Source organism: Lissotriton vulgaris, chromosome 6 (assembly GCF_964263255.1).
Source record: "Lissotriton vulgaris chromosome 6, aLisVul1.2, whole genome shotgun sequence".
Lineage (NCBI taxonomy): Eukaryota > Metazoa > Chordata > Amphibia > Caudata > Salamandridae > Lissotriton > Lissotriton vulgaris.
The window spans coordinates 1,688,443,792-1,688,468,352 of NC_141694.1; the positions used below are offsets into that span (position 1 = coordinate 1,688,443,792).

General features: G+C 45.0%; 1 protein-coding gene across 1 annotated transcript in view; it reads left to right on the forward strand.

Annotated features, from left to right (window-relative positions):
• Window positions 1–24,561, forward strand: part of CENPF (centromere protein F) — a 476,866-nt gene that overhangs the window by 385,832 nt on the left and 66,473 nt on the right. The window contains exons 17-18 of the mRNA XM_086927898.1: window positions 5,667–5,844; window positions 6,976–7,452. Coding sequence (XP_086784024.1) covers window positions 5,667–5,844; window positions 6,976–7,452 — 655 coding nt within the window. The remainder of the gene's footprint in view (window positions 1–5,666; window positions 5,845–6,975; window positions 7,453–24,561) is intronic.

Below are 24,561 nucleotides of genomic sequence, written 5' to 3' on the forward strand. Positions count from 1 at the left end.
AGTGGACAGTTAGCTGTCAGAAGGCATTTGATGATCCCAAGCAGGTCATGTGCACTTCTCCCATTCTGCAAAGTCCTGACTATTTCAAATAATTGATTGTCCAAACAGATGCATCTGAGTTGGGGGTAGAGGCTGTGTTGTCACATCTTAATGCAGAGGGTCAGCATCAACCAGTAGCTTTTGTTAGCAGAAGGTTGACCCCAGAGAGAAACGTTGGTCAGCCATTGAGAGGGAAGCCTTTGCTGTGGTTTGGGCTCTGAAGAAGCTGAGGCCATACTTGTTTGGCACTCGCTTCATTGTTCAGACAGACCATAATCCCCTCTTAAGGCTAAAACAGATGAAGGGTGGTAACCCCAAACTTTTGATGTGGTCCATTTCCCTTCAGGGGATGGACTATACAGTGGAACATAGACCTGGGAGTAACTATGCCAATGCAGATGGACTCTAGATATTTTCACTTAGAACATGAAGACTCAACTGGGCAAGGTTAGTTTTATCTCCTTATGTTTGGGGCAGGTTGTGTAGGAAAGTAGGATCTGCTTCTTATGCTTGATGTTATACTGTTTTTGACTAGTCCGACTGGTATCCTGCTAATCAGCTCCCCAGATTATCTGATTTCTCCCTAAAATGTTATGTATGTACTTGGGTACACTCCAGATTGGATACGTGGGTACTCTGGTCAGTCCCTAGCATATGGTACACATGTACCCAGGGCTTATGTACCCCAGAGGCCTCCCATGGGCTGAAGCATTTAGTAGGCCACCCATGAAAGGCCATGCAAAATGGAACTACAGGCCTGCCATTGCAGCCTGTGTAAGATGGTGCATGCACCACCACTGTAGATGTAGTTTTTCTATATCTATAGTTCACAACACTTAAAACAGTCACGCCTCTAGCAGGCCTTGACAATAGTGAAGGCAGGGTGCTGGTTTACGTTAGAGGGTGCCCCTCCATGAGCAGAACCCCTCTGCAGCCTTCAGAGACCATTTTCCCGGGTTGTCGGTGACACAGCCAAACATATAGGTAGAGGTGCATTATATGCTTGCGTAAATGCTATCTCAAAAACGGTGGCAACAAAACATGTGTTTGGTATCAAACACCTTGGAATCATACCTCCACACCGGTAACCGGTGTGGAAGGTATGATTCTTCCCTTCTGAAGCAAGATTCGTAGGGTCACTGGTCTTCCCATTACCAGCCTTCTTGACCCGGGTAGCACAAAATGGTTGCTACAGACAGGTCACATTTTTGCCCTCCTGCTGCTGAGCCAAGATCGATCAGGGGAAAGTAGGACAATAGGCATCCTGTCTCAGGGAGGTGTGACCATCTCCCAGATATAATTTAGTGTATTGGGGCTTGGTTGGTACACTTTCAAAGTGCCTAAAAGTCTGCATCTGAGGTACACTTGGTGTCCCTGTGCATAGTTGAGTTCAAACCAGTCCTGGGAGCCATTGGCTCCTGCTCTGGCTCGAAACTGGACATGAGACAGGGGAATTTCCTCCCCACTGTCCTGACCTGCCCCTAGGAGGGTCCCCTCAATCTGCCAACCCTCTTCCCTAGGTACAAAAGCGCTTACCTGGCTGTAAGACCCTAAATTCGTCGTGGACAAAATTCTGATCAAGAAACCACTGACCTTTGACCGTCTGGACACTCTAGACTTTGCTGGACGTCTACTGGGCCTGACTTGATCTTCGTCTCCCTCTCCCTCCAAAGCATTGTCTGTGCCCGTGCACCATACAGGCTCCGTGCAGGACCTGTGGAGCTTCAAGGACATCTAAAGTATCTCCCTTAGGGTAATAGAGTCACTCCCCCTACATTCGCAGGCACCGTAAAGCAACTTACCGACTGCTGATCCTGAGCTCCTGCGGACTCCGAAGGCTCCAGCAACACAGGAGGTGGATTCCTACATTCCTTGAGGTCGAGCTGCCCTCTCACCGAATTTGAGGCCAGTATCCCTCCTGGGGACCATATAACCCCAACCCTTGTGCTCATCATACATTTGCAAGTGCATATGATTGTTGGCGTTCCCCAACGAAGTGATACAAAACAGGAGGTGGCTGGGTAAAATATGCGCACTTCCAACTAATATAGTGATCTCCAAGTAAGGTGGCTCAAGGGAACAGGGGAAAGCGACCACCAGCGACCCCAAGGCAATCCTCTGTAAAACAAAGGATTCAAATGCAAAAGATAAACGTTCCCGAGCACAAGAAAACTCCAAAGTGTCTCTAGAAGAATAAAGATAATTTCAATAGTCCAAAGAATCAGTTCCTTATTTATATATTTATTTCGCTTTGTCTTGTCTCGTCATACATCAGAGAATTCTTCATGAATATTCATCAAATTCACATCAACGTAGCCAGTGAAAAAAATGCCAACACATGTTTCGTCATGGGACACAATCTCCCAAATGACTTCCTCAGGGCATATAGAATTTCCAGCTTCAATAGGATATGTATTATCGAGTCCAAAGATCAATAGTATTCCAAATGCAAAATAGGTACTGTGTCCATTTCTTTTATTGAATTTCTTCGTATATATAGTAATTGAGTTGGTATTCAAGGAGAGTACTCCACACTGCATTAGATGGGGTCCATTTTCACGAAAATGGACCCCATCTAATGCAGTACACCACACTAGATGGGGTCCATTTTCACGAAAATGGACCCCATCTAATGCAGTACTCCACACTGCATTAGATGGGGTCCATTTTCACGAAAATGGACCCCATCTAATGCAGTGTGGAGTACTCTCCTTGAATACCAACTCAATTACTATATATACGAAGAAATTCAATAAAAGAAATGGACACAGTACCTATTTTGCATTTGGAATACTATTGATCTTTGGACTCGATAATACATATCCTATTGAAGCTGGAAATTCTATATGCCCTGAGGAAGTCATTTGGGAGATTGTGTCCCATGACGAAACACGTGTTGGCATTTTTTTCACTGGCTACGTTGATGTGAATTTGATGAATATTCATGAAGAATTCTCTGATGTATGACGAGACAAGACAAAGCGAAATAAATATATAAATAAGGAACTGATTCTTTGGACTATTGAAATTATCTTTAATCTTCTAGAGACACTTTGGAGTTTTCTTGTGCTCGGGAACGTTTATCTTCCCCAACTAAGTGCATTGGGCTATCGATAGCCCCAACCTCTGCGCACATTTCGTACAAAGGAATTTGGCCTCCTCACGCTCTGTGCCCTGCAAGCTGTTGTTTTGTGAAACTGCTAGAGGTCCCCTCGCGACTCCTGTGCCTTCGGCCTGTGGGTCCATTTGAGGGACAACACTGATTTTCTTGGGCTCCCCTGGTTGCTCCAGGCCTGCCCTGACTCTCCTTGTTGTGGTGAGTCTCCTGGTCCTTGCTGGGCCAGACTGTGACCTTCCTCGACCTTCTTTGTGGTTTGCCACTGCCAAGGCTTGTTGGTGTTCCCGCCGGACACCAACCCCATAGCACTCGACATCCTTCATGAGACAGCTTGTACCCGGCTCCTGGTCGTCCTTGATGTCTCCTGGTCCCCGTGGCTGTAGAGTCATGGTCTCCCTTTTCACACCGGAACCTCCCGACATCAGTGGGCATTTGTCTACCTAGCCCCTGGTCACTTCTGAGAGACCTAGACTCTGTCTCATCTGCTTTCAGGTTCCTTCCTGCAAGAATCCACCTGTGGGTTCCACTGGACATTTTTCTTCTTTCCATCAATGGCTTTTCTGTGAACGATGTCAATTTCCGACTTCACTTCGACCCTATGCACCCGGCTTCCCTTGAATATGTAACTCTGGTACTTCGGTATCCACGGGTGGGCTGGCTCTCGAACCTTCTATGTTCTAAAGGGTTTCTTCGTAATCCACTGGGAAGGGTCCTTAAACCCTAAAACTGCAACTGTGACTCTCCCATTGAATTGTACGTAGCACACAGTGGTGTTCTCACACTGCACCCTTCTTCCGTGCCGTCCCTCCTTACTCACCTTGGGTGGTTCCTTGGGGTCCCACCGATTCTACAGCCTCTAGATACTGACTTCACTCTAGTCATGGTTCTTATACCACTATTTTAGTATATGGTTTGGTCTCCCCTGGAGCTCACTGTGTATTAGTGCTACTTACTATTGTTTCTGTGCTACAGTATTGTATGCTTTGTGTTTTATCTGCATGTAGCAGACACTGTGAGGTATTTGAGGTATGCTATAATATTAAATACATATTTTAGAACTTCTCTGTGGTTCTCCTTTCATTTAACCAATACAATAAGGTTGCATTCTGGTAAAACAAGCTGCTTAACATTCCTTCAAGACTAAGCCGTAATATGCTCTCCACATCTACCACTTGGATAGCTTTCTAAGGTTATCTTTGACTTCTTAAATCACCATAATTTTGTTTGGACTGGTGCAAATTGCCCACTTTAATTAGTGGACATCATATACCAGGCCAACTTCTCAAATACCTTTACTATCTGGTATCTATAGCCTTAATAAAACCTGAGGCAACTGCCTCTGGCTGAGCATGATGGGATATTGGCGATCTCTCTGCTCTTAAAGGCACAGTTTTCTTGTTCTATACTTATAATGGCATCCTATGGGCTACAGGCACTTCATATCTTTCTATTCATAGCAAAAGGCTTTGTGAAGGTTCTTTTTCTGTGCTATTGCCAAAAAGATCATTTCTGAGAGCATATATTCTCACAGTCCCTTCTTTTGCCATTACAAGATAAAGCACTCTGACCTTTGTGGCCTTTTCCTAGGCTGCATTGTGTCATTCTTAAGTGACTTTTTCAAGGCCTTCCCAAAAAAAGGCAAACTTCATCACTTAAGAACATATTTGGATAAAGTGCTCTGTGGTCCACATGGGCGGGACTATTCAGCGCTTATCACTATAATGGAATTACCTCTATGAGAGAATTAGAATTACAGGTAAAGAAATTATATCATGTGAGGAATCTCTGGCTAGACAGTCTCTCTACCAAAAAGAGTGTTACTGAATGTAAGTACCTTGTTCTTCTCTGGAATATTTTAGATTAGGTGGGCCTCACTACCTTACCCCACCTTCTGCATTAGTTGCTGTATATGAACTGTTCATAATGCTAGCTTCTTTGATTAAAGTATGTGAATCTATGAAAGATCCAGTGCTGGAGAAGAAACAGTTACTTACCTCGAACTACACATCTCCAGCGTTGGTATCTTTCCTAGATTCACATGCGCTCCTCTCTTCTCCCCAGATGGAGGCCCACCTAAAATTATTCAGGTTATTATGATGACTTTCACGCGTGTGCTAGAAATCTGAGGTGCAGCGGCTTTTGGGAGCGGTGAGGTAGGGGTGCATTCTCCTCATTAGCTGAAGTTCAGATATTTTCCTAGAAGATGCGTGTGCTGCAAAAGCAACACTGAAACCTTTCAGACACGGTGCGCTTTTTACTCTTATTGTAATGTTACCATGGTACTGAAGCCTTAACAATGCAGACTAACCCTGGACAATTGTAGTTACAGGTATGTTTTTCTTCTAGTCGGTTCCTGTTTTTGTAACCTTACCCCCCCCCCCCCATCCTTAAATGTAATGAAGGTCAAACTTGGCTATTAGGATCCATTTCTGCTGTGGCGACTGAAAACATTGTCACCGAAGCCCATATCTTCATAGGTTTTCTTAATCCATTTAACTTATTGTTTCAGGTGGAAAAGCTGAAAACCACAGTAGCTCAACTTCAGAAGGAAAATAAAGCTAGCCGTGGTAAATTGGAGCTCTTTACAAAATCCTATAAACAGTTAGAACAAGAAAAAGAAAGTCTGCAAAAACACATCGCGGAGCAGGAAACTGCCCTGAAGGATCTAAAAGTACAGAAAGAGCAACGTAAGTTATAAAAATAAATTACTAATGTGCTGAATTTTAGGCATGTTTAAAGATTTAACATTTATTACCAAAAGGTTACATCTTTTTACATTCGATGCCCAACGTGAGTTCAGGACAATCATAGTTGTGCCAATTTTTTTAATATATCCATGTAAAATAAATTTACATATAGTGACTAAATGGATTTTAGTGGTATTTCTGAAAATTTGTCTTGGATCTGACCCTACTTGGACCTGATTTGAAAATCCCCATTTGAAAAAGCAGTTGACAGTAATACACTTGACCAATGTCTGGACTGTGCTCTCTTTCAGTATCATTAGAAGAGACTGTTAGTTTCAATAGTACCAACATTAGCAACAAAGACTTTAACCGTCCTGTCTCTTAGCCTGAAAAATCAAATTTTCAAAAACTTTCTCTCTGCTGTTATCAGAATGGTTAAAACTTGCTGGCAAGGATTTGAAGTAGTTGGAAGGCTGGATTTTAAAGATTGCTAGCACAAAAAGTATTTGACAAGATCTCACGTAGGAGTATGGGAAATAGTGGTTCTTCACAATCATATACATCTCAAGCCTGCAGAAAAAAATGCTGTCTCCTATAGTTTTGAGAAAATGGAATACCATTGAGATCTAGCAGAATTTCATTTCAGACCGTAGGAAAGATAAGCGTGAAAGTCTAAAGATAATGGGTATGTTTGTCTCAGGCATCACGGAACACTTAAAATGTTTTGTATGCTAGATATTTTACGGTACACATCTTTCATACAGTATGTGCAGACAGCTTTTGAGACAGCGTTCATTAAATTGCCATTAGAAATCTATGAAAAAAATGCGTAATGCCGTTGGAGCAAGGAAATTAGTTGAAATTCCTCACGCTGGTTCAGCTCATGCACATGCAGGGCTTTCTAAAAATTTCACATAAACATAAAATGTAAAGGCGTTCCTCTTCTCAGTCTGAAATATATTTATTGATTTGTTAGTGTGATTTGCCTTCAGTAATTAAAAGCAGGTATATTCCGCTAAAAAAATAAATTAATATTATCTGGTAAACATTACTACAGTCTTTGACACTCGATTTATCAATAACTTATATGTTTTAGATTTTTTTATACCCTTGTTTTGCTCTTCTACCCAGGCGAAGTGCTGGATAATGAATTAAAGAAACTACAAAATAAAATTGAAGAATTAAAGGAAGATGCAGAAGAGAAGACAAGGGAGGCAGAAGAAAGCATTGACAAGTATTGTGGGCTTTTGATCAGTCAACACAAGCTAGAGGAAGCCAATGAAATGTTACAGAACCGTGTGGACTTCCTCACTGCTCAGCTAAAACCTCCTCATGGGCAAAGTACTGTCACTCCGCTATCGCCTTCTGAAAAGGCATGCAGCAAAAAGACGCCGAAGGACAAAAGGCTTTCAAAGGGGCCTTTTTCATTCGCTGGTAAAAGGCCAAGAGCTCAGGAAGGAAAGGAAGATGAGAAAGAACCGAAAACAAACACACCAAAGAACATGACGAAAAGGGCAAAAAGCAAGATCAATTCTGATGCCTTCCGTAAAATTGCCAACGAAGATGGTGAAGACATGCTGGAGGGACTACCAAGTGTTGTTCAGAAAGGTATGAGCATTTAACAAGGGGAGTGGATATTGCAGTTCTTAGATTGGGGAATTCTTCCAAAATATATATCTTTGTACATGCCTCAGCAGATTCTCCTAATTTAAGTAGAAGAGTAACAAATAGCAATTTTTAAAAGTAATGTCTATGTTCGTCTTGGTATTACAAAACGTCATACAAACAAGTTCAATATTTATTTAGCACAAGCAGAGCCATGCCTGTTCAATTGTGAGGTCCTGATCACCCTGTCCTTACTTCTGTCTCAGACTACTCCAAACGGCAGATTTAATTGTTCATGGTTTCTTCATACAACTACCATGATCCTCTGCCCCATTCCTTCCCTCTCAGTGCATAATACTATAATAATGAAGATTAGTTCAGTTCAACACATATATGTTCTCTCACTCCTCCAATAGGTAGTATAAAGAGTCCATATAATTGGGCCAACCTAGGGTCTCTTTTCACCAATTCCTCGCATAAAAGATTTCTATGTGATCCTTTAAAAAAATACATGGCTTTTTCCTATCCAGTGTCTGGCAATCAGGTGTTTATACCTTGTATATGCTAGCCTAAAAAAAAAAACTGGGGGAATTTACCAATGGAACTTTGCATTAAAAAAAACAAGGTTTTGTTAATGATTATTTCCTCCATAACTTTTCCTTAGATTGTATATAACCAGACAGGACTATATGAGGTGTAGGAAGTCTGTTTCCACTTCACTGGTTTGGGTAATTCGTTCAGCCAGTTGGCATCAGTGAGAGCCATCCACAACCCTCACTGCCATTTTGTTGGCCACATCAAACGGCTCATAACCTGTTGGGTTGTTTTGCTTCTCCTGAGATTCTTCTACCTTTCGTCAGCCAACTTGCACATTTTACTCACTTCCTTTGTGCAATAGCAAAACATATACAACATATTACACCAGTATATTGTTGAAAGGTAATACAAGCGCCACACCATTCAGTTTCATTGTACACCTTTCTGTCCCTTGAAGATAATAGCTCCTCAATTGTTACTACAGGCCATGTGCAATTAGGAAATAATATTTAGTTTGCAAATGCATCAGTTGCAAGATCCTATGTCATATACAGAACATTTTCTAGAGTGTCAAAGTTTGTACGCCAAAGGCATTCATCCCTTTTCATGGCACGTTTGAGGGCAAGCATAGAGTCAATGCACCAAGGAGCAGTTTTCAGTCGTGTTTTGATACATTTGTTGCTAATGGTAGAGAGCGGGTCAATTCTACTGGAAATCTGTTTACAGTATGTGCCATATTTAGAGGATAGTTCACATCGTGGGAGACCGAGGCTTGAGAGATTGATGGAAGGTGCATGGTATCGGACGTAATTTTCCTCCAGCTGCTAACACCTTGTATGCTCGAGACGGGGCATTAGGAGAGGGATAGTGGAGAATGTTTAATTGGACTAGAAAGTAGTCTCTTCATCTTGTTGGGAGGACCTAAGTGAGGAAATGGAATTCTCCAGTATTAGGGGTGTCTTTCATAGATTCACATGCTTGAATATTCCCCGTCGTCGAAGTGGGAGTCCCACGGTACATAAAATAGCAGTAATATATGCATGTATATATGAGAAATATTATAAATAAAATATACATACATATAATGCAATAAAAATGTAAACTTAAAAAGTACCATAGAACAGAATAGGCCCATTGAAAAGCCCAAGGGAGAGTTCACTTTAGTAACTTATAGGAGTCATTATGTGTTGGTCCACATTCCAGCCAATCAGGCTGTAGCCTCCTCTAGAACCTTCTCCTCAGAAGCCCAAGTCCTCAGATTTTCTACCGCACGTCGTGTGAAGGGAGTCTCCCTGAGCTCTGCTCAGTTTCTTTCAAGTTTCTTCATATTTCTCTTCAAAATGTCTTCTTCAAAGAAAACTCTGTTCAAGGCTTGTCCATCCTGTGGGAAACTTCGCCTTTTTCATGAGGATCCACACAGTAAGTGTATTTACTGTCTTTATCCGGACCATGTTGTCTCTACCTGCAGACTCTGTCGCAAATTTCCTCCTAAGACTTTGAGGGACAGAGAGGCTCGTCTACTTCTGTGGCTACAGAAGTTGAAATCATCTGATAACATCGTTTCCGATGTTGAGAGTATGTCATCTGGTTTTTCGAAAACCTCTCAGAAGCGTGGGTCTGAGACTGAAGCCCCCTCTCCTTTTCTTAAGAAGAGTAAAAAGTTGGGATCTTCCAAGAATGTCTCCTCACAAAACTTGCTTCAGGGCGCGCCTACGGGACCTGGTTCTCTGGCGTCTCGACCCAAGACCATGCCCTCCGTTTCTAAAACGGGCATTGGCTCGTCGACGCGTCCGTCGACGTCTTCAGCGTCTACGAAGTCTGTTTTGGCAATTTCAACGTCGACGACTACTTCTTCCATGTCGACTAGTTCTGCCACGACGATGATCATCTCGTCGACGAGCAGCCAGGAGGTGAGACCCATCTCATCCATTATTATGATCTCGTCAATCAAACCGTCGACGAAGAAACCATCGTCGACGCAACCACCGTCGACGGCTCTCCCGTCGACGAAGACCAAGGCATCATCGTCGACGACCGGATCCTCGTCGACGATACCATCGACGCAGACGATGAACCCCCCGTCGACGGCTGCTCCGCCGACGACCTCCTCGTCGACGGCAAAGACTGCAATTTCGTCGACGGCCTCATCGACGGCCTCATCGACGGCCTCGTCGACGGCCTCGTCGACGACCAAAAAATCATCGTCTACCAAAAATAAAAATCCTACGCCGGATGCAGCGGCGCCAACGAAAAAACAACTAGAGGGTGTTAAAGCTATACAACTCTCGTCGACGGGCTCGTTGACGACACAACAACCTCTACAATCTACTACCACCTTCAAGGTGGTTTCTACTTCGTCCCTCAAGTCTGTCCCACTTATACAGCTAAGTCCTATTAGGAGTGGATCTCAACCTCCGGAGAAATTATTTCAATCTGGAGCAGAGGAATCTGGAAATGATTCAGAAGTGGATCAACTTTATCAACCAGCAACCAGTCCATCGGAATTACACATAAAGTGTCAGGACTACAGCGATGAGGATGAGTATGCGGATAATACCGTCGAAGATGGGAATGTCCTTTTTCCATTAGATAGCTTACAACAACCAAATTACGAACGCTTTACACAGATTCCTATGTCTATGGTGAAAAACCTGCAACATATGCTGGATGACTACAATCGTAGATTTCCACCATCGCTGCCGCCTTCCCCAGCACCCCAAGTGCAGCGGTCCCAGCCTCCAGCTCCGCACCCTCCGTCTCCAGTGCCTCAACCACAGTCTCCAGCACCTAGGCCTCGAGCTCAAGCGACTGTTGCACCTACGTCTCCTTTAGGTGCTGCTCCTGATACAGATAATGAGGGTCAAACTCCACAAAACACTGGAGATAATGACACTGATGATGAGGAAATGCAGGATTGGGACAATTATAGGGCACAGACACCCTCTACTCCACCAACATCACCAAGAACTTCGCCACCAGTGGATATCGCGAGTTTCCACAGCCTTATGGTTCGTGCAGCAAAGAGGTTCCACTTAACGTTGGAAACGCAACAAGCGGAATGTTTTTTGTATGACTTTAAAGACTTGCCTCAACGTCAAACTCATACCATCCCTATCATTGACCACATATGGGAAGAGGGTCTAAAGTTAATGGAACGTCCTAACTCCATTCCAGCCGTTCTGCCTAGACTGGACAAAAAATATAAAGCACGCCTACTTCCCCGGCCTGCTTAGTTTCACAGCCTAAAGCAGACTCAGTGATCACTCAGGCGGCACAAAAAAGGTCTCGAAATCCAGCCATACCCCTGACTTCCCCCCCGGATCAGGATGGCCGTAAATTGGACTCAATTGGTAAGAAATTTACCACAATGGCAGCGGCAACGGTAAGAGCTTCCAACGCCTTAGCCATTCTGGGTCGATACGACCGTCAAATGTGGTCAGAGATCGCTGGTCTACTCCCCCAAATGCCCGACTCCATCCGGGATGAAGCACAGGCCATCATTCTCGAGGGAGAAAAGATTTCAACGGAAATAATCGACTGTGCCGGTGATATAGCCTCTACTGGCTTCCGACAATTGGCGGGTGCTGCAGTTTTGCGTCGCCAAGGCTGGCTGAAGTCAACAACCTTCCGTCCGGAAGTTCAATCCAGAGTGCTTGATTTGCCCTACGATGGCGAGTCTCTGTTCGGTAAGCACGTTGATGATGCTTTGGAACTCATCAAAAAGGACACGGACACAGCGAAGTCCTTAGCAACTCTTCAATACAGAAAGAGGCCATTTCGTGGGGCACGTGGTAGAGGAGGAGGAACCTCTACTTTTCGAGGCACGGGCCAATATCGAGGATACACTTACGACAACAGACAAAGAGGATCCTATCAGTCCCAAAATCGTTCATCCACCTCCAGACCTTACCAGCGGAAGTCCAACTACAGAGGTGGTGCGAACACCAGCAAAAAACAGTGAGAGGATTGTGCATCTTGGAGGTCGAATCTCGAAATTCTTCTGCAACTGGTCGAACATCACCAACGACCGATGGGTCTTGGATGTAGTTTCAAAAAGACACACCCTGGAATTTACGAAATTTCCCCCCGCTCGCCCGCCTTCGGGCCCACCTTCTCCCCATTTCAAGGAACTGTTGGCTCAGGTGCAGCTTCTGATCAGGAAAGGAGCCATAGAATTGGTACCGCAATGTCAACGCGGCAAGGGATTCTACTCCCGTTTCTTTCTAGTAAAGAAAAAATCAGGAGAGTGGCGCCCCATCTTGGATCTGAGGGCTCTAAACAAGTTCATCGCGTCAAAGACTTTTCAGATGCTAACCCTGCTTCAAATCTTGAATTTCCTCATTCCAGGAGAGTTCTTTTCGACAATAGACCTTCAAGATGCATATTTCCATGTGCCTATTCACACCAGGCACAGGAAATACCTTCGTTTTACAGTCGGCCAATTTTATTATCAATTCAAGGTCCTTCCATTCGGCCTTCGATCGGCACCGAGGGTATTTACCAAGATCCTAGCCCCGGTGGCCGCTTACCTGCGCTTACAGAGCATCCAGTTTTATCCATATCTGGACGACTGCCTCATAAAAGCCAGGACTTTCCAACTGACACAAGAACACACACAAGTCTGCATATCCCTGTTCGAAACGTTAGGTTTCTCCATCAATTGCCTAAAGTCACACTTTCGCCCTTCTCAACAACGAGATTTTCTAGGAGCCTCGCTCGATTCTCGGCTAGGGCAAGTGTTCGTTTCACAGGAACGTCAGAGCCGAATGTTGCAGAAAGTTCAGTTCCTACAGTCAAGGCAGTACGTTTCTGTCCGGATGTACAAATCATTCCTCGGCATGGCTTCCTCGTGCATTCAACTGATTCCCAACTGCAGACTGCACATGAGAGTCCTTCGAGAAGAACTCGACAGCCAGTGGAAGCAGGTATCAGGGTCGTTCGAGGACAAGATCCATCTGACGCCCCGCATACAAAGAGCTTTGGAGTGGTGGGCTCATCCTCCAAACATAGCAACAGGTCGTTCATTCAAGGACGAACAACCAACACTGACACTGACGACAGACGCCTCCCTAGAAGGTTGGGGTGCTCATCTCGACGGAATGTCCGTGAGAGGCAAGTGGACGGCGTCTCAGCGCACTTGGCACATAAATCGCTTAGAACTACTGGCGATTTTCTTGGCCTTGAAGTCCTTTCAAAGAGTAGTGCAGGGACAGACATTGTTGGTGAAGACAGACAATACCACCAGCATGCACTACATCAACAAACAGGGCGGCACAAGATCTCTCGTGCTATCACAGCTGGCACAGGAAATATGGGACTGGGCTCTCCAACGTCAAATACATCTCCAAGCGATCCATGTACCAGGTGTGGCCAATGTGCTGGCGGACGCGCTCAGCAGAGCCCTCTCGGACAACCACGAATGGGAACTCCACCAACCAACGTTGGATTACATCTTCCGACAGTGGGGCCGACCGCAGTTGGATCTCTTTGCAACTGTTCTCAACAGGAAATGCCTAAGGTTTGCGAGCCGGCATCCACACAAGGAGTCGAGTGGGAATGCCTTTTCAATAAATTGGTCGAACGCCTTCAGTTATGCATTCCCTCCTCTGCCGCTCATTCCTCGTCTGTTACACAGAATGAGATTCCAACCATGTCGGATAATCCTGATCGCACCCAAATGGCCGAGACGTCCTTGGTTCTCAGATCTCCTCCTATTCTCTCTGACACAACCGATACGGTTGCATCCTCTGCCACATCTTCTCACAATGCATCAAGGTCAAATATGCCATCCGGATCCAGCATACCTTCAACTTCATGCTTGGAACCTGAGTACAATGAATTTGCACACATGAATCTCGACAAAGATTGTAGGACAGTGCTAGCAAATGCTCGAGCACAATCTACTGTCAAAACTTACCAGCTGAAATGGAAGCGTTTCTGCGCTTGGTGTTCCACTAGATCACTAGATCCCATGCGTGCTCAGCCAGAACAAATTTTGCCATTCTTTTTGTCGCTAGCAAAATCAGGACTATCTCACTCCACCCTTAAGGTTTTTCTGGCTGCTATCTCTCGTTTCCGTCATGATGGCATAACATCTTTGTACTCTTCCAGGATCATAAGACAGTTCTTCAAGGGCCTTTTTAGGATGTTCCCTCCAATCCGTCGGCCCCCACCTTCATGGCGACTCAACCTAGTTTTGTCTCAGCTGCTTTTGCCTCCATTCGAGCCCATCCATTCTTCCAATCTGAAATTCCTCACGTGGAAAGTGGCTCTGTTACTTGCTCTGACCTCTTCTAGACGCGTCAGCGACATTCAAGCCTTTACTATACAGCCACCGTTTTTGCAATTTTCCAACGAGGCTGTTACCTTGAGAACAAATCCCAGTTTTATTCCTAAGGTTCCCAGTGGCTTTCATCTCAATGAACCTATTGTTCTTAAGACTTTCTTCCCTGCACCTCAATCTGCAGCGGAGCGCTCCTTACACACTCTGGATGTGAAGCGCTGTCTTAAATTTTACATTCAACGCACAGCTGCCTTCAGAAAGTCTGATCAATTGTTTGTTGCATATGGCCCAGTATGCAAAGGACAACCCGTAACTAAACAGACTATCACCAGATGGATATCGTCTGCCATATCCTATTGTCATCAACGGGCTGGCAAGCCCCTTCCTGCTCCTGCTAGAGCACATTCCACGAGAGCTGTGTCAACTTCTGCTGCCCTCTTTGCGGGGGTACCTCTAAGACAAATCTGCAGAGCTGCTACTTGGTCCAGCAGCCATACTTTCACGAAGCACTACTGCCTGCAATCAACAGATGCCGCGGATGCGGTAGTGGGTCAAGCGGTGCTGCGGAATCTTTTCCGATAAAGGTGAGCCTCTGTTGCTACCCGCCTCCAGTCATAAAGGTATTGTCATGTTTTGGTTTTTTTTATTGCTTATTAAGTGATAAGTTATGCCTAAACTTAATTTGCATCTTCCTTTATGACTAATGTATGTTTTACTGCTTTCTATTCTTATTCAAGCATGTGAATCTATGAAAGACACCCCTAATACTGGAGAAGAACATAAGTTACTTACCTGTAAACTGTGGTTCTCCAGTATTGGTGTCTTTCATAGATTCACATGCGACCCTCCCGTCCTCCCCTCAGAGGCTCTCTTCTCCTCAAGCATTTATACTTACTTGTGCTACGAAAATCTGAGGACTTGGGCTTCTGAGGAGAAGGTTCTAGAGGAGGCTACAGCCTGATTGGCTGGAATGTGGACCAACACATAATGACTCCTATAAGTTACTAAAGTGAACTCTCCCTTGGGCTTTTCAATGGGCCTATTCTGTTCTATGGTACTTTTTAAGTTTACATTTTTATTGCATTATATGTATGTATATTTTATTTATAATATTTCTCATATATACATGCATATATTACTGCTATTTTATGTACCGTGGGACTCCCACTTCGACGACGGGGAATATTCAAGCATGTGAATCTATGAAAGACACCAATACTGGAGAACCACAGTTTACAGGTAAGTAACTTATGTTCTTATCCAAGAAAACAACTGGTTCAAGTAGGGCCCGATACTGTGGATGGGAGTGATCACATATTGAAGCAAGGAGTGAGAGCACAGAAGACTGAACCATAAAGGTCTTAGTTGTTGCCAATATGTAAATTGTAGTTTCCATGGTTAACAAGGTGAGTCTGAGGGGTAAAAACTTCACAGAATTCAGTAAAAATTTAGAAAATCTTTTCAGGATGATGACAGTTTAGCATAAACGAGTAGTGAGATGTCTTGTGAGCTAGATATTTGCAACTAATGCATACGAGTAGTGTAGGATGGGCGGTAGTCAAGAGAGAAATTGAGAATTTGTGTCTAGAGAAGAAGGTACCATTGCCATTGCATTTGTCGTTGTAGAGGGCATGAAATTTGAGTGGAGTTGCTTCGATCAGTTCTGAGTTTGGACCATTTGTTTACCTTGGTGTCCTTTATACAGATAATGTCTGAGGTATCTAAAATTAGGCTTCAATTTTCTGTGTTCTGTTTGAATGTGGAGCGGTCATTGATTATAGCTACCTGTAAAATCTGAGGTGATAAGTTGTTGTTAGAAGTTGCACAATAGTTTACCTTAGGGTTTCCATATAGGATAGTAAGAGGGCACAGCTTGAAATTGTCTGAACCATAAGGTGTGCAGACAGGAGCCTATCTCTTGAGTGAGAAATCATTTATGTGAGTTTTTTTAATGGGTTGGAAGAGATAGCATGACCAGCCACTCGCAGGCACAGTGGGTTCAGACTGGTGTGCATTGCCTTTGTAGTGACTTAGCCTCTGCTTATGAAAGCCTCAGCACATTGGTGCCAATCAAGGCAGGGCAGAACCAATTTCACATAATGGAAATTTAAATTTAAAAAAAAGCGAGACAAGTCATAGAGATTACCTTGACCCCAGCAACTCCTATGCTGGGTTGATAAAGATCTCCAACTCTCCTGCTGGAAAAGTAATAACAATTAAAACAAAAGGAAGAAATGTAAAACATAAAAAAATTATTATTAAAATAACAAACTTAATGCTAATGCCGGTATGAGTTACAGTAATTAAATGACTTAAAATTGGCACGGGTTCATTGCTTCCCAACAGCACAAGAAAACAAAAGCCAGAGGAAAGAAAAATAAAATCTGGCAAACGGGATCGCACTCCATTATCCGCGCTGGTTTTACCAGCTAATCTGATGTCTGTTTGACAACTGAAGGGTCATTTGCAGATCTTGGGCAGGTGTTTGGTCCACTGGCATCTCTATTCCAGGTTCTGCAGACTCTTAATGAGCGGAAGATTCTTTGTTGTGTCTTGGGTTGCTTCCTCTGTCCTTGAAGTTGAATTTCTGTAAGGTGGTGATGCATACTCTCAGCACCTGAGGTTGGTGCAGTCATTGCCTTCCGAATCAAACTCATTTCACTGTTTTGACTGCTGGATAGCTGGAAGAGTCACCATCCTTTTTTATTTCACCTTTATATTGCCCTTCCCTTCCCCTGTTGTAAACTTACTGCTCAGACTGCAGGTAGCGAGCGTGCCTGGGGTGCTGCACTCTTCTTCCGCTAGGAACTGCACAAATCATCAAGTTGGTATCTAAGGGTTTCTGGTCACTGCTACTGCTACTGTATTGCTCCTTTCCCTTTTATCATACCTTTGCTATTTGTATATGCTGTAACTCTAACTCCAACAGAAGGCACGTCCACTCCAGTAGACTATCATTCAGCAAATGTCTTTGTTTGTTTATTTATGTTGTCGAGTCGATCCTTGAATGCTGATTTCTTGGTGGATCGGATCAGTTGGTGGTGTTTGCGGGTGGCGTTCTTGAATGTGGCCAGGTTGTCAGTGGTTGGGTTTTTTCGCCAGGCTTTTTCGAGGGTGCGACAGATCTTCTTGGATTTCTTGAGGTCGTCATTGAACCAGGGGGCTTTTTTGCTGCCTTGCTTGATTTGATGGTTTTTCAAGGGTGCTAATTCGTCAGCGCTGTGGGTGATCCATTGTGTGAGGTTGGTGGCTGCTTGGTTTGGGTCCGATGATTTGGCAGGGGGGTTTTGTTGAAGCGATGAGAAGAGCTGGTCGGTGGTAAGTTTGTTCCAGTTTCTGCGGGGAATTGGTTGTGGTTGGTTGTGGGTCGTAGTTAAAGTGAACGCAGCTATGGTCCGTCCAATGGAGAGCTGTGGTGTGATTGAAGAAGATGTGCTTGCTGGAGGTGAAGATTGGGTCAAGCGTGTGTCCGGCATAGTGGGTGGGGGTGTCAACGAGTTGTTTGAGTCCGAGATTGGCGAGGTTGTCCAGAAGGGTGGTGGTGTTGCTGTCGTCGTTCTTTTCCAGGTGGAAGTTGAGGTCTCCCAGTAGAATGTAGTCCTCGGAGGGGAGGGCGTGTGGGCTGTTGAAGTCAGTGATGTCTTCGCTGAATTGTGTGCGGGGTCCTGGTGGCCTGTAGATGAGGGTGCCTTTGAGTGTGGTCTTGGGGTCGGTGTGGATCTGGAAGTGAAGGTGTTCGGCGTCTGCTAGGTTATCGTCGGAACTGGTCGTGATGCGGATGGTGTTCTTATGGACGATGGCGATGCCTCCTCCTTTTTGGATGTTGCGGTCCTTTCGGATGATCTTGTAGCCGTCCGGGATGGCTATGGCGATGTCGGGCGTTGATGAGGCGTTCATCCAGGTTTCTGTAAGAAAGGCGACGTCCGGCGATGTGGTGTCGAGTAGGTTCCAAAGTTCAATGGCGTGTCTGTGGACCGAGCGGGTGTTGAGCAGGATGCACTTCAGGTTGTTAGTGTCGGAACTCTGTTTAGAGTTTGTGGATTTGGTGTGGGTTCTGATGCAGTCGAACTTGCAGGAGTGGCAGGTGACGGGTCCATGGGTGTGTCCTGGGGCGGATTTGTAGCAGTCTGGGAGTCGGCCGGGATTAAGTGCTGAGAGGGATGCGGAGTCGTACGTTATGCGGGTGGAGTGGATTTTGCGGGGGCCAGGGGTTCTGGCGCTGGGCGCGGTCCAGGCGCGAACGGGCGTAGACGGGCTTACCTTTGGCGCACCTTCGGCGCGCATGGGGCGTGTTCGCTGCGCGTGAACGCTGCGCGCAAATGTCTTCGTCATATGTGGATAGTGGAGGGGTGGGGCGAGGGAGGAGCAGCTGGGAGGCGGGAGTGGGGTGGAGGGACGGGCTATGAGGCACAACAACAACAAAATGGCTGCAAAGCAAAAGCGAAACAGGGCGAGATTGGGGCACAGTCTGTGGTGTCTCAAAGATATGGGCAGAGGCACAATCGGGCACAAATGACTCACAAAGCAATGCGATCAGTGTAATACAATGTAGTTCCATGATCGTACCAGGCAGCTCCTAATAACAATGCAGGCAATGAGAGCAATGCTGAAGCAATACAGCGCTACGATATTACAAACAAGCACAAACAATATTACAAAAGACAATGCCAGCAAAGTGAGCGATGCGCAAATCAGATGTCAGCAGTAATAAACAGAGGGAGCGTAATAGCGCTACGATACCAGGAGCCAGGGAGCGTGGGGAGCGACCGCTTCTGAGCGAGTCAGGATGTAAGAAACTATGTAAGAAAGTAGGATCCACTTGCTGGTGTCAGTATGTTTTTTAACTAGTGTGATTGGAATCCTTACAATCTAGACCCCAGTCACTGTGCTTTCTCCCTCACTTTGACATGATAATTGCTTCTGCACCTCCACAATTGGCTACTGGTATACCCCTATAAGTCCCTAGTATATGGTAGAGAGGTATCCAAGGCATAGGTACACATGGGGTCTCCCATGGGATGAAGCATGTATTATGACAACCATGAGAGGCCACTCAAAGTGTGACTACAGGCCTGACTTTACAGCCTGTGTTAACTGGTGCTAGCACCTCTTACAACAGACATAGGTTTTCTTAGATCTGAGGTCACTGCGCTTAAAACCTATAAGTTGCCCCTAAGGCAGGCCTTTCAATCCTGAAGTCAGGGCGCTGGGTTATAAGTGTGTAGGTGCCCCTGCATGGGCAGGATACCCCTACAAACCCTGGAGACGATTCTCCAGGATTTGTAAGTGCGGTTAGCCGTTTTGCTTCATATATTGGCCATCCGTCACTACGCGATGACTAACTATATAGTGGCTGTGCCGAACCTGGGCATTTTTTTTAATTTGAATTCTTTTTACTAAACCATTGCATCATACACGATCACAGTAATGCATATATATATATCTTAGTCTGGCGGTAGTAGAAAGAGAGAAAAATACAATTTCAGTCATCAACTAAGTGTCCTGAATGATGCCCAACCTTCTACATGTGTGAGTCTCTTGTATCGGCCTTCCCCTCCTGCCCTGCCGACTAAGTGCTGTATTTCTACCAGGCGCCCCAAATCGGTTCCCATTTCTTTGTGCATCCTCTGCTCTGGTAAACTACTTTCTCGGCTTGCTTGCACCAATCTAAGTCTCGTTTCCAGTCTCTAATCTTTTGGGGTTCTATGGCTCCCCATGCCCTAGTGATGTTCCTCTTTGCCACCATAGCAGCCAACATTAGCCAGACGTTGGTTTGTTTAGGCAACGTTGTTTCCCCAGTTACTCCCAACAGGTGTCACCTTGCTTTTCCCGGGAAATTCAGACCCACTACTGCAGTCATCATTATACGTGCCTCTTCAGTCCAGTATCTTTGGATTTTGGGGCATGCCCATAGGATATGAAAAAAGGAGCCCATTTCCCACAAGCCCCTGGCTCGTTGACCCGAGTCACAGCAGCCTGTTTTGTGTGGGAGCGGCCGAGAAGTATATGACCTATGTAGATACGTAAGTTAAATTAATCAGGACCAAGTGCATATTGCACTTTCCTTAGGACTCTGTAGTGCCTCAGCCCAATCGTCATCTTCTAGAAGACCTATGTCTGTCTCCCACACTTCCCTTCAGGGGGCCTAACTGATCCGGTACATCATTTTTTATCTTCTAGTATGTTAACAAGATGGCCTTGTCTGTTAACGGGTCAAGTAGTAATCTATCTTCTAACAGGGATCAATCGGGTAGCTTTTTACCTTCTGGTACATGGCATCTCTGGGCATGTTTCAGCTGCAAATATCGAAACCGTTCTCAGTCGGCCATCTGAAATTCTGTTTTCAAATCTTCAAATTTAACCATTGTTCCTTTTCTCCAAACCCCTTCCCGGTGGGCTATCCCAATGAAGCCCCACTTATGAAAGCACTGGAGCCTCCCCATTCACCCAGCTAATACCTCCCAGAGTGGGGTGTGTTCTGTCAGTTTGGCCTCCCACCCTACTAGTTTTGTGGCAGTTCGCCATGTTTGTGCCACCGTCCTGGTATTTACAGGAAGTGTTTTTTCACAGTCTTTACAATACAGTACCTCCGGGTACTCTCCATTTCCTATATGATGGCGGTGTACCCGGTATGCTGGTTCCACCTGGGTTGTAGACACCTAATCATTGATATTTATGAGCTGGGATGCAAGGTAGTAGCTCCTAACATCTGGTCACCACTAGCCCCCCTTCATATATTCCCTTCTGTGGCTTACACAGCGCAATTCGCGGGCTACCCCTTTCCAATAACAGGATACTATCTCCCCTTTGATTGTTTGAAAGAACATGGTCGGGATCGGGTATGGGGTGTTCTGAACCCCGTATAAGAGCTGCGGGAGGGCAATCCTTTTGAACAATACAGCTCGACCCATGAGTGTAACCAAGAGTTATCTCCAATGGCACCCATCCCCCCGCAACCTCTCCAATTGAGAATATAAATTTATGGCCAAAAATTCCCCCTCTGACTTAGTGATCCAGATCCCTAAATACTTGAATTTGTCTTTCTGTGTCAGGGCTGTACAGGATGATGTGAGAGGTGGGATCTCTCCAGCTAGGGGAAAAATTAATGATTTGTCCCAATTAATCTGGTAGCCCGAGTAGCTGCCACAACTTTGAAAAATATGTATAAGTCTATTGAATGTCTGACAAGGTTTATATGCATATAGTAGTATATCATCTGTTTATAAGGAAATTCGTTCCTCCCAGCCTCCCCCAATGTCTATGCTGTACACAAGAGAGTCCCTGCGCACCCACACTGTATGCGGTTCAGTTGCTATTGCAAAAATTATAGGGAAAGGGGGGCAGCCCTTTCTTGTACCACTGTGTAGCATAAAGGGCCTGGATACTGACCCATTTCCCGGACTCTTGCTGATGAATCAGAATATAGCAAACCTACCCAGACACAAAACTTTGGACCAAAACCAGGTCTAGACAGTACCGCGAAAAAGTATGGCCATTTAAGTGCTGTTGAACGCCTTACGGGCATCCAATGACAGGACCACAGTGGCTTCGGCTGGATGGGAACCAGTTACGGACATGACACCATATAGTCATCAGAAATGTAGCCTGGTGCTCCTGTGTGGCATGAACCCAGATTGGTCCGGATGAATTATTGTGGAGATAATGGGACAGAGTCGATTAGCCAGCACCTTAGCTAGTACCTTTGCTTCGAAACTCAGGAGGAAAATGGGTCTATATGAACTACATAACTCAGGGGGTCTACCTTTCTTTCGTATAACCACTATGGTGGCCATTCTTAAATCCTCTGGGAGACGTCCCTCTTCCTTTGCTGCTTGGAAATTTAGACTGCCATTGCCCGTACAACAATTGTGTACGGGTAATGCCCGTCTACGCCACACTCATTTTCTAAATGGGATTTAGACCCTGATGAAGGGCAACTGCCCAAAATGCATTGGGCATATGTGAAATTTAACTATGTTTCAAAAAGGAATGTGAATAATGAATGAAATTATCAAAAAATATCAAAGATCTCAATAAAGTTCATTGAATATAATAAAAAAGAAGTGATTCATTTAAGTACTTATTCCTTCCAAGTGCAAGTTGGAGACGCCCCTCACACCTTGAGGCCTTTCGTTTTGGAAAACAAGCTGCTTACCAATCCTACTGGGTAAGCCTGAAGGCTGATCTCCACAGCTGCCACTTAGAGAACTTTTATGGTTGTCTAAGACCGCTACAATCACCATAAGTGTTGTCTGGGTTAGTGCAAGGTGCTTCACCTAAATAAGTGTGCACCATATACTAAGCCAGCCTCCTACACCCTATCTTATTACATGACGTATAGCATGTTAAAGCATAGCATTCATAACAGTCATGAAATCTTTTATGAGAACACAGTGCATGTTAAAGAGGCGAGGTATAGTTGATATAGTCTGGCTAGCAAGCTGACAACACTGTCTACAGAGGTGCATGAGATAAAGTACTATTTGCTTGGTGCACAAATTATAACTTTCAAATTCGAACTATCACTGTTGAAGGTCGGTGTAGTTTAGGTTGGTTTTGTATAGAAATAAATTACGTTTTCCTAAATAAAACTAATTATAAACCATATATTTTTTTAATTGTGTGTGTATGTGTGTGTGTGTGTGTGTGTATATATATATATATATATATATATCTATATATATACTAGCAGCCCGCCCCAGCGTTGCCTGGGGCAGAAAGGGGCTGGGGGCAGTACACCCGCTCCCAACTCCCTCCCGCCCCGACTCACTCGCGCCCCCCTCCCGCCCAGACTCACTCGCGCCCCCCTCCCGCCCAGACTCACTCGCGCCCCCCTCCCGGGCTCACTCGCACCCCCTCCCGCCCAGACTCACTCGCGCCCCGACGTTTTCATTTACTGCTGCCTCCTTCTTTCCTCCCCCTGCATCACAGTCTCACTTTCCCTATCCTTACCTGTGCCGCCGCTCCTCACTGCACAGCCTCTCGTCACTGCACGGCCCTCCTCCTCCTTCGTCGTCATCACGCACGTCACGTCGCGGCCAGCGCTAGGTCCCGGCCGGCGCTACTTTCAGGGGACTACTTTGTTTACAAACGTAATTTTTTTAATTTACTTTTTTTAAAATGTATATAGCCTATGTCCATCTACACACCCTGACATTTTCATAGATGTATTGGGTGTGTAGATTGGCGCTGTGGTTCCCGAGTTTACCTGGCCAAAAGGTGCAAGTTCTCTCTTTATAATAGTAGTATAGATATACACACACACACATAATAAATATATATATATATATATATATATATATATATATATATATATATATATATTGCGCTCAGTCCGATGCAACACAGCGTAGTCGTATCACGCCGTGCAGTAGAAACGGAAATTGAGTAAAGCCACTGACTCCGTGCTCTCGTTACCAGTGCTTTTTATTCGTGATGATGAATAACAGCCCACCAGTCGCCATGACGCGTTTCACCTCAGCCGAGGCTTGATCACATGTCATGTTTAGGAGGAAGGAAGTAACTTTAAATAGCATCATCGGTCACATGGTCATTAGTACCTCCCATTTAAATTTAAAAGGGTATACATCACAATATTATACATATATAGTCTTCCAAGCTCTACGCGTTTCGGAAATGAATCCTTGTTCACGAGCCAACACAGCAATACAACAGCAAACGAGAGGTTTGGAACACCTGCACTTTATTAGATGACAGACCCCTCCCATCTGGGCGAGGTCTTTAGCCTGCACGAGTGATTATGGTTTTGGCAGTCCAAACCTTGAAGTATAACCCCAGTGGGTGATGCGGTTGTTGCAAATTAATGTCTCTTAAAATCCCAAGTGGGTAAGTGTCAGCAGGAAATACAGCGCCCGCCGTATTACAATGAACACTCACATGCGAGTGGAATTGTCCCTTTAACAGCGTCGGTTTTTCAACACCGCAGGTCCGCATGGCATCGGCGGGCTTCCTCGCGACTTGGACCAAGCCGCTAAATTTATATCATACAAAGGTTGCCCACTGTGAGGAAGCCCACACAACTCCGTACCCTCATTCAGTGAGGTCACGGCAGGTTCTTGATTCCCAAACTGGCACAAGAAAGTCTTCCAAGCTCTATGCGTTTCGGAAATGAATCCTTGTTCACGAGCCAACAAAGCAATACAACAGCAAACAAGAGGTTTAGAACACCTGCACTTTATTAGATGAAAGACCCCTCCCATCTGGGCGAGGTCTTTAGCCTGCACGAGTGTGTCCCGCTTATCATTATGGTTTTGGCAGTCAAAACCTTGAAG